This window comes from Salmo trutta, chromosome 28 (genome assembly GCF_901001165.1).
Source record: "Salmo trutta chromosome 28, fSalTru1.1, whole genome shotgun sequence".
Lineage (NCBI taxonomy): Eukaryota > Metazoa > Chordata > Actinopteri > Salmoniformes > Salmonidae > Salmo > Salmo trutta.
In genome coordinates, this window is record NC_042984.1 from 3221803 (window position 1) to 3233201 (window position 11399).

The window sequence follows — 11399 nt, forward strand, 5'->3', positions numbered from 1 at the left end:
GAAAGAGAGAGAGAGAGAGAGAGGACATGGAACATATGTTGTGAAAGCAAAATATATAAGATCACTGTTCTGGTGTCGGTGCTATTGTTAGTGCCTCTGCTTGCTTGGCAGACATGACTGTGCCTTTAAATCATTCTCTCTCTGTGTGTCTGTCTCTCTGCCTTTCTGTCTCTCCCTCTCTCTCCCTCTCTCTGTGTGTCTGTCTCTCTGCCTTTCTGTCTCTCCCTCTCTCTCCCTCTCTCTGTGTGTCTGTCTCTCTGCCTTTCTGTCTCTCCCTCTCTCTGTGTGTCTGTCTCTCTGCCTTTCTGTCTCTCCCTCTCTCTCTCCCTCTCTCTGTGTGTCTGTCTCTCTGCCTTTCTGTCTCTCCCTCTCTCTGTGTGTCTGTCTCTCTGCCTTTCTGTCTCTCCCTCTCTCTCTCCCTCTCTCTGTGTGTCTGTCTCTCTGCCTTTCTGTCTCTCCCTCTCTCTGTGTGTCTGTCTCTCTGCCTTTCTGTCTCTCCCTCTCTCTGCCTTTCTGTCTCTCTGCCTTTCTGTCTCTCCCTCTCTCTGTGTGTCTGTCTCTCTGCCTTTCTGTCTCTCCCTCTCTCTGTGTGTCTGTCTCTCTGCCTTTCTGTCTCTCCCTCTCTCTGTGTGTCTGTCTCTCTGCCTTTCTGTCTCTCCCTCTCTCTCTTTCTTTCTGTCTTTCTTTCCCTCCCCAGCCGAATGTCAATGAGTACAGTACCATCAAGCACAACATGCATCAGACCAGTGATTATGTTGGCTTAAATATCAGTGCTTAACATCCGTCATATGTTATTGTAAATATCATCATCTTAGTTTTAACTATGTTGGACTCACTGACTGTTCTCAGTTCATTGTATTTGCCAAAACCTCTCGTATCCAAAATATATGTCTATGAAGCTATTCTCAGTCCTCACTGTCCTTCATTTAGCTGTCCTCATTGTGGATTAATTAGCTGTCCTCACTGTTCTTCATTTAGCTGTCCTCACTGGTTTATTTAGCTGTCCTCACTGTTCTTCATTTAGCTGTCCTCATTGTGGATTAATTAGCTGTCCTCACTGACCTTCATTTAGCTGTCCTCATTGTGGATTAATTAGCTGTCCTCACTGATCTTCATTTAGCTGTCCTCATTGTGGATTAATTAGCTGTCCTCACTGTTCTTCATTTAGCTGTCCTCATTGTGGATTAATTAGCTGTCCTCACTGACCTTCATTTAGCTGTCCTCATTGTGGATTAATTAGCTGTCCTCACTGACCTTCATTTAGCTGTCCTCATTGTGGATGAATTAGCTGTCCTCACTGTTCTTCATTTAGCTGTCCTCATTGTGGATTAATTAGCTGTCCTCACTGACCTTCATTTAGCTGTCCTCACTGTTCTTCATTTAGCTGTCCTCACTGTCCTTCATTTAGCTGTCCTCACTGTGGATTAATTAGCTGTCCTCACTGTCCTTCATTTAGCTGTCCTCACTGTGGTTTATTTATCTGTCCTCACTGTGGATTACTTAGTTGTCCTCACTGTCCTTCATTTAGCTGTCCTCACTGTGGTTTATTTATCTGTCCTCACTGTGGTTTATTTAGCTGTCCTCACTGTCCTTCATTTAGCTGTCCTCACTGTCCTTCATTTAGCTGTCCTCACTCTGGATTAATTAGCTGTCCTCACTGTCCTTCATTTAGCTGTCCTCACTGTGGTTTATTTAGCTGTCCTCACTGTCCTTCATTTAGCTGTCCTCACTGTGGATTAATTAGCTGTCCTCACTGTCCTTCATTTAGCTGTCCTCACTGTGGATTAATTAGCTGTCCTCACTGTCCTTCATTTAGCTGTCCTCACTGTGGATTATTTAGCTGTCCTCACTGTGGTTTATTTAGCTGTCCTCACTGTCCTTCATTTAGCTGTCCTCACTGGTTTATTTAGCTGTCCTCACTGTTCTTCATTTAGCTGTCCTCACTGGTTTATTTAGCTGTCCTCACTGTCCTTCATTTAGCTGTCCTCACTGGTTTATTTAGCTATCCTCACTGTGGTTTATTTAGCTGTCCTCACTGTGGTTTATTTAGCTTTTAGCTGTCCTCCCTGTTCTTCATTTAGCTGTCCTCACTGTGGATTAATTAGCTGTCCTCACTGTTCTTCATTTAGCTGTCCTCACTGTGGATTAATTAGCTGTCCTCACTGCCCTTCATTTAGATGTCCTCACTGGGGTTTATTTAGCTGTCCTCACTGTGTATTATTTAGCTGTCCTCTCTGTTATTTATTTAGCTGTCCTCTGTTGATGTCCTCACTATCCTGAATTATTTATGAATGTCAAAAGATGAAAATAAGACCCGCGGGGATCTTATTTTCATCTTTTAACATTCATAAATAATTCAGGATCCAACCTTTTTAAAGTATTGATTCTTACAAAAACCTCTCAACTGTTTGATTTCACAATGGGTCACTTCACTTGGTGTAGTAGGCTAATTGAAGAGTGCGTCCCAAGTGGTTCCCTATTCCGTATATAGTGCCCTGGCTCTGGTCAAAAGTAGTGCACTATATAAGGTTTACTGCGGAGACTTTTCGCCAGCAGCAGGACAAAGCTAGCTTACTTTAACCCCATCGTTGTTTCTTACATGTTGTAATACCGATAGTTAATTCACCACACAGTTGGCCAGCCAAGTTCAGTACTATTGTCCCCCAAGATGAAATCAGGAAGGGCACTGTGGATCTGTCTCCGTCTGTACGTTCGTACTTTAGTCACACGAGGTATCCTCACACAGCACTGGCCCGATTTTGAAGGAAATTGGGTGAATGATGCGTCTTGCCATTGAGATCCGGCATTTAAAAATGACGCTGATTGGCCAGATGGTGGCGCTATAACACAGATTGAAAATGCAAACTTTGAAAGGTCACGCCCCTCGCACCGTTTGACCTAAAGTTATGAAATTCGGTACATAGGTCCCTCCCTTCACAAGAAACACATTTGCGTCAGGTACCCATAAGGTCTGCCATAAATAACTTTCCGCCATTTTGAATTTGATGAAGAACACTTAAAACGACATTGCTTCTGGCACCGAATGACCAATCTGCACGAAACTTGGTATGTGGCATCTATGGACAAAAGTCTCTTAACACGGTATTGTCCAGACTAGTACCTAAAACAACATGGACGCTATTGACCAATAAACATTAATGTGGGTGTGGTCTGGCGCATAAATGCATGTAAATCAGTCAAGGATATTCGTATTGAAACACAATTTGGTACACATGTTGCGAACATTGTCAAGACTAAACATATGCAAGAACATTCAGTATCGACCACACGGTGGCGCAATAACAGGCACATGTTTATATCTCTTGATCTGTTTGACTCAAGAGTGCAGAAATTTGGCAAACGTACTAAGGGAAATGAGTCTAGCTAATCCACGCTATATCTCAGACACCACTGTCCCGATTTTGACGAAACTTGGGTGAATGATGAGTCTTGCCATAGAGATCCGTTGTTTATAAAATAACACTGACTGGCCCAAGGTGGGGCTCTGCATCATTCGTGGGGGACTACATGTTTTCTGTTGCCTTTTTTGATCGTGGTTGGTAATACACCCAAAAGTTATACGAGACAGAACTTACTCACCAAGCTGTCTTTCTTGCAAGACTGATTGGAGAGGTCGTGTGGAGGGCTCTGATTGGAGATGTTGTGTGGAGGGCTCTGATTGGAGAGGTTGTGTGGAGGGCTCTGATTGGGGAGGTTGTGTCGAGGGCTCTGATTGGAGAGGTTGTGTGGAGGGCTCTGATTGGAGAGGTTGTGTGGAGGGCTCTGATTGGAGAGTTTGTGTGGAGGGCTCTGATTGGAGAGGTTGTGTGGAGGGCTCTGATTGGAGAGGTTGTGTGGAGGGCTCTGATTGGAGAGGTTGTGTGGAGGGCTCTGATTGGAGAGGTTGTGTGGAGGGCTCTGATTGGAGAGGTTGTGTCGAGGACTCTGATTGGAGAGGTTGTGTGGAGGACTCTGATTGGAGAGGTTGTGTGGAGGACTCTGATTGGAGAGGTTGTGTGGAGGGCTCTGATTGGAGAGGTTGTGTGGAGGGCTCTGATTGGAGAGGTTGTGTGGAGGGCTCTGATTGGAGAGGTTGTGTCGAGGACTCTGATTGGAGAGGTTGTGTCGAGGACTCTGATTGGAGAGGTTGTGTGGAGGACTCTGATTGGAGAGGTTGTGTGGAGGACTCTGATTGGAGAGGTTGTGTGTCGGACTCTGATTGGAGAGGTTGTGTGGAGGGCTCTGATTGGAGAGGTTGTGTGGAGGGCTCTGATTGGAGAGGTTGTGTGGAGGGCTCTGATTGGAGAGGTTGTGTCGAGGACTCTGATTGGAGAGGTTGTGTGGAGGACTCTGATTGGAGAGGTTGTGTGGAGGGCTCTGTCCTTTTTTTCTTTGGCTTATTTCTTATATTTTCTCGGTGGAGGGCAAGCACGTTATTGTCCCCCCACGATGAAATCGGAGGGGGGATGGATCTGTCTCTGTCCGCTCGTACATTAGTCACGCGTAATATTTCAGCCACCTCTCGCCCGAATTTGATGAAACTTGAGTGATGCGTCTTGCCATAGAGATCCGGCATTTAAAAAAACGACACGGATAGGCCCAAAAAAATACTGATAGGCCCCAAACAACGACACTGATAGGCCCCAAACAACGACACTGATAGGCCCCAAACAACGACACTGATAGGCCCCAAACAACGACACTGATAGGCCCCAAACAACGACACTGATAGGCCCCAAACAACGACACTGATAGGCCCCAAACAACGACACTGATAGGCCCCAAACAACGACACTGATAGGCCCCAAACAACGACACTGATAGGCCCCCAAACAACGACACTGATAGGCCCCAACCCAAACAACGACACTGATAGGCCCCAACAACGACACTGATAGGCCCCAAACAACGACACTGATAGGCCCCAAACAACTACGCTGATAGGCCCCAAACAACTACGCTGATAGGCCCCAAACAACTACGCTGATAGGCCCCAAACAACGACGCTGATAGGCCCCAAACAACGACGCTGATAGGCCCCAAACAACGACGCTGATAGGCCCCAAACAACGACGCTGATAGGCCCCCAAACAACGACACTGATAGGCCCCAAACAACGACACTGATAGGCCCCAAACAACTACGCTGATAGGCCCCAAACAACTACGCTGATAGGCCCCAAACAACGACACTGATAGGCCCCAAACAACGACGCTGATAGGCCCCAAACAACGACGCTGATAGGCCCCAAACAACGACGCTGATAGGCCCCAAACAACGACGCTGATAGGCCCTATAGTAATCAACTGAAATTCCAAACTTTGAACAAGCTGATCTCCTTGCGCTGCATCATTTGTGGGGGACAACATGTTTACTGTTGCCTTGTTGTATTTATATGTATTGGTTGTATGTATCACCCTCAAACCTCTCTCATTTAAAGCAATATGTTATAATGCAATATTAAGTTTCTGAGAATTGATATCTTACGACTGTTCAATTGTATTATTATAGTTTTTTTTCATGTTCTTTACTTTCTTCTATCTAAAGCACATACATCTAATGCCAATACATTTTGAACTGTAATACTTTGCTTTTATTATGGAAACTGAATCATTGTAACTCTTATAATAAAATATGTTTTGTCTACCTTTATGGTTTGAAATTTGTAATACTTTGTAGAATGATCTTTCCCGAGTGGTTTTTGTGCTGGAGTTTGTTAGAAAAGTGATGTTCTATAATGACCGTATTACCCCTGTGCTTTGTGAGCCTATTTATACAGGATAATAGATTTAAAGATGTCAAGTGTACAGTTTAGGAACAATACATTGCAATTCAGAAAAATGAATGACACAATGTTTAAGCTTTTTTTTTTTCCAAAACACACAAGATGAAAATGTAATTGCCTACTTTAAAAATGGAGATGGCCTCAATGGTTCTGCCCATGCTGTCACAGACACCATAAGGACCCAGCTAGTATCTCATCTTTCTATCTAATTCCATCTGGAGAAGTTAGGCAAAGGAAAGGAAAACAAGAACAGTAGATAGAGGAGAGTATTATTAGAGGAGGGGTGGAGAGTATTATTAGAGGAGGGGTGGAGAGTATTATTAGAGGAGGGGTGGAGAGTATTATTAGAGGAGGGGAGAGTATTATTAGAGGGGGATGGAGAGTATTAGAGGAGGGGGAGAGTATTATTAGAGGGGGTGGAGAGTATTATTAGAGGAGGGGTGGAGAGTATTATTAGAGGAGGGGTGGAGAGTATTATTAGAGGAGGGGTGGAGAGTATTATTAGAGGAGGTGTGGAGAGTATTATTAGAGGAGGGGAGAGTATTATTAGAGGGGGATGGAGAGTATTAGAGGAGGGGGAGAGTATTATTAGAGGAGGGGTGGAGAGTATTATTAGAGGAGGGGTGGAGAGTATTATTAGAGGAGGGGAGAGTATTATTAGAGGGGGATGGAGAGTATTAGAGGAGGGGGAGAGTATTATTAGAGGGGGTGGAGAGTATTATTAGAGGAGGGGTGGAGAGTATTATTAGAGGAGGGGTGGAGAGTATTATTAGAGGAGGGGTGGAGAGTATTATTAGAGGAGGTGTGGAGAGTATTATTAGAGGAGGGGAGAGTATTATTAGAGGGGGATGGAGAGTATTAGAGGAGGGGGAGAGTATTATTAGAGGGGGTGGAGAGTATTATTAGAGGAGATGGAGAGTATTATTAGAGGAGGTGGAGAGTATTAGAGGAGGCGAAGAGTATTATTAGAGGAGATGGAGAGTATTATTAGAGGAGGTGAAGAGTATTATTAGAGGGGGGTGGAGAGTATTATCAGAGGAGATGGGGGAGTATTATTAGAGGAGACAGAGCGTATTGTTAGAGGAGACAGAGAGTATTATCAGAGGCGGTGGAGAGTATTATTAACTTCTTCTGGACCGTTCCACGGGATGGTTGAGGTAATATGTTTCCTTTCAAAGGGTACCAAGAATCAGCATATCCTTGCTTCAGGGCCTGAGCTACAGGCAGTTAGACTTGGGTATGTCATTTTAGGAGAAAATTGAAAAAAGGGGCTAATCCTTATATCCTTCGGACCATTTAGAGCCTGTAATCGAACCCACAAATGCTGATGCTCCAGATACTCAACTAGTCTAAAGAAGGCCAGTTTTATTGCTTCTTTAATCAGAACAACAGTTTTCAGCTGTTCTAACATAATTGCAAAAGGTTTTTCTAGTGATCAATTAGCCTTTTAAAATGATAAACTTGGATTAGCTAACACAACGTGCCATTGGAACACAGGAGTGATGGTTGCTGATAATGGGCCTCTGTACGCCTATGTAGATATTTCATAAAAAATATGCCGTTTTCAGCTACAATAGTCATTTACAACATTAACAATGTCTACACTGTATTTTTTATCAATTTGATGCTATTTTATTGGATATAAAATGTGCTTTTCTTTCAAAAACAAGGACATTTCTAAGTGACCCCAAACGTTTGAATGGTAGTGTATATGCAGTATGTATGTATGTATGTCTGTATGTACAGTTGAAGTCGGAAGTTTACATACACTTAGGTTGGAGTCATCAAAACTCGTTTTTCAACCGCTACACAAATTTCTTGTTAACAAACTATAGTTTTGGCAAGTCGGTTAGGACATCTACTTTGTGCATAACACAAGTAATTTTTCCAACAATTGTTTACAGACAGATTATTTCACTTATAATTCACTGAATCACAATTCCAGTGGGTCAGAAGTTTACATACACTAAGATGACTGTGCCTTTAAACAGCTTGGAAAATTCCAGAAAATTATGTAATGGCTTTAGAAGCTTCTGATAGGCTAATTGACATCATTTGATGTCTACCTTCAAACTCAGTGCCTCTTTGCTTGACATCATATGAAAATAAAAAGAAATCAGCAAAGACCTCAGAAAAAGAATTGTAGATCTACACACGTCTGGTTCATCCTTGGGAGCAATTTCCAAACGCCTGAAGGTACCACGTTCATCTGTACAAACAATAGTACGCAAGTATAAACACCATGGGACCACGCGGCCGTCATACTGCTCAGGAAGGAGACGCGTTCTGTCTCCTAGAGATGAACATACTTTGGTGCGAAAAGTGCAAATCAATCCCAGAACATCAGCAAAGGACCTGGAGAAAACAGGTACAAAAGTATCTATATCCACAGTAAAACGAGTCCTATATCGACATAACCTGAAAGGCCACTAAGCAAGGAAGAAGCCACTGCTCCAAAACCGCCATAAAAAAGCCAGACTACGGTTTGCAACTGCACATGGGGACATAGATCGTACTTTTTGGAGAAATATCCTCTGGTCTGATGAAACAAAAATAGAACTGTTTGGCCATAATGACCATCGTTATGTTTGGAGGAAAAAGGGGGACGCTTGCAAGCCGAAGAACACCATCCCAACCGTGAAGCATGGGGGTGGCAGCATCATGTTGTGGGGGTGCTTTGCTGCAGGAGGGACTGGTGCACTTCACAAAATAGATGGCATCATGAGGTGAGGAAAATTATGTGGATATATTGAAGCAGCATCTCAAGACATCAGTCAGGAAATTAAAGTTTGATCACAGATGGGTCTTCCAAATGGACAATGACCCCAAGCATACTTCCAAAGTTGTGGCAAAATGGCTTAAGGACAACAAAGTCAAGGTATTGAAGTGGCCATCACAAAGCCCTGACCTCAATCCAATAGAAAATATTTGGGCAGAACTGAAAAAGCTTGTGTGAGCAAGGAGGCCTACAAACCTGACTCAGTTACACCAGCTCTGTCAGGAGGAATGGGCTGAAATTCACCCAACTTATTGTGCGAAGCTTGTGGAAGGCTACCCGAAACATTTGACCCAAGTTAAACAATTTAAAGGCAATGCTACCAAATACTAATTCAGTGTTTGTAAACTTCTGACCCACTCGGAATGTGATGAAAGAAACAAAAGCTGAAATAAATCATTCTCTCTACTATTATTCTGACATTTCACATTCTTAAAATAAAGTGGTGATCCTAACTGACCTAAGACAGGGGAATTTTTAAATGTCAGGAATTGTGAAAAACTGATTTTCAATGTATTTGGCTAAGGTGTATGTAAACTTCCGACTTCAACTGTATTTGTATATTATTTTACTGCTCTAGAGATAAAATTATTGTTTGGATAACCTTATTTACTGTTATGTATTGATTATTTACACTCTTTATGCGATGCGCAATGCAGAGAAAACACTGGTAGAAGAATAATTATATAATTACCATAGTGAATTATTCTAATGTTTTTTTTATGTGTCAATTAGTCCCACAAGGGATGGTTTGCCAATTGGTGATTTGACACGAAAATAAAATGTCATTCACACAGTATAATAACAGTCTGATATTCAAGGTCAGTGTATCTTCTGACATTAATTTCTTCACGGAATCTTTACCAGGGCACTCATCTTCCCTCTCTCTTCTTCTCCTCTCCCTTCCCTCTCTCATGTCCCTCCTTCCCTCCTTCCTGTCTTCTCCCATGTCCCCCTCCCTTCTCTCTGGATGCTTAGCTCCTCCCTCCTTTCCTCCCTCCCTCCCTCCCGTTTTCATCTCTCCCTCTCTGGCTCCACTGGGTGATAGTCATTGTTTGTCTTCTCTTCGTTGGGGCAGCCTCATCTCTCCTGAAGGATGTCGGGCCTTCTGACTGCTAACTCCAGCTCCGTGCTCCTCTTGCTGTCTCTCTCCCTGGCCCTCCTCCTCCTTCCGCCGCTGCCGCTGGACGCTAAGGTAAAGATAGACAGATGTAAAAGAGGCACAGACACAAACTAGCATCACATGATCACATCATCATCATGAACATAATTATATTGGAATCAGCTACCATCCTTGCAGCGACAAGGAGAAAAAAATAAAAAAAAAGCAGAATTGTACCTACAAAATGTGCTATATTGTTGGGTTATGTTGTTTCTGTACAATTTTGATCCTTGATTTTCCCTGTGGTTAGTCGGTGAGTAATGATGAGTCAGCATGTGGCTAACTAGATGTTGAAGCTTGGTATTTCTGCCTCATTTTACTTATACAGGAATACAGAGCTCACATTGGTAACATGCATACACCATCTCTACCTGTTGCCTATAGTATCTACCTGTTGTCTATAGTGTCTGTTGTCTATAGCATCTATCATCTATAGTTTATTTTATTATCATTGTTTAACTAGGCAGGTCAGTTAAGAACAAATTCTTATTTTCAATGACAGCCTAGGAACAGTGGGTTAACTGTCTTGTTCAGGGGCAGAACAACAGATTTGTACCTTGTCGGCTCAGGGATTTAAACTTGCAACCTTTCAGTTACTAGTCCAACGCTCTAACCACTAGGCTACCCTGCCACCCCGGGTAGTATCTATCTGTGGAGGAGAGATGAGGAGGGATGGAGGGGGGATGGAGGGGGGGAGGGGGGAGGGAGAGAGGGGCGTGGGTGGGGGATGGAGGGGGAGAGGGGCGTGGCTGGGGGATGGAGGGGGGAGGGATGGAGGGATAGGGGGATGGAGGGGGAGGGATGGAGGGGGAGAGGGGCGTGGGTGGAGGATGGAGGGAGAGATAGGGGATGGAGGAGGAGGAGGGGATGGAGGAGGAGGGGGGGATGGAGGGGGAGGAGGGGGGGGATGGAGGGGGAGGAGGGGGGCAATGGCGGAGGAGGAGGTGGAAGTTAGAGACGAGATGAATGTTGGACAGGAACTGTGCGTCACAGACGTAACCTCTGCTGTTGCTGTACAGGACCCAGGCAGTCAGTTTGTCTGTGTGTCTGCATGAGTAGCACAGCCAGTGATAGTAGAGGTAACACAAATTAAATGCTGGGTAAACTCTAATTGCTGTGAAAAAACGCTCCCTATACTTCCGATGCATTTTTCTGCAAAAGGTGGATATACACTTGTTAACTTGCGTCTACTGTCCACTACACCCTGGTCACAACACCCTGGTTACTACACACGTCTGTGAAATCAAACTGTCCACTTAGGAAGCAACACTGATTGACAATACATTTCACATGCTGTTGTGCAAATGGAATAGACAACAGGTGGAAATTATAGGCAATTAGCAAGACACCCCCAATAAAGGAGTGGTTCTGCAGGTGGGGACCACAGACCACTTCTCAGTTCCTATGCTTCCTGGCTGATGTTTTGGTCACTTTTGAATGCTGGCGGTGCTTTCACTCTAGTGGTAGCATGAGACGGAGTCTACAACCCACACAAGTGTCTCAGGTAGTGCAGCTCATCCAGGATGGCACATCAATGCGAGCTGTGGTAAGAAGGTATGCTGTGTCTGTCAGCGTAGTGTCTAGAGCATGGAGGCGCTACCAGGAGACAGGCCAGTACATCAGGAGACGTGGAGGAGGCCGTAGGAGGGCAACAACCCAGCAGCAGGACCGCTACC

The 11399-nt window shown here is 44.2% G+C and overlaps 1 protein-coding gene across 1 annotated transcript in view; it reads left to right on the plus strand.

Moving 5' to 3' along the window:
• Nucleotides 1–9595: 9595 nt before the first annotated feature.
• pcsk1nl (proprotein convertase subtilisin/kexin type 1 inhibitor, like) overlaps nucleotides 9596–11399 on the plus strand; it is a 14450-nt gene continuing 12646 nt past the window's right edge. The window contains exon 1 of the mRNA XM_029718328.1: nucleotides 9596–9756. Coding sequence (XP_029574188.1) covers nucleotides 9658–9756 — 99 coding nt within the window. The 5' untranslated portion in view covers nucleotides 9596–9657. The remainder of the gene's footprint in view (nucleotides 9757–11399) is intronic.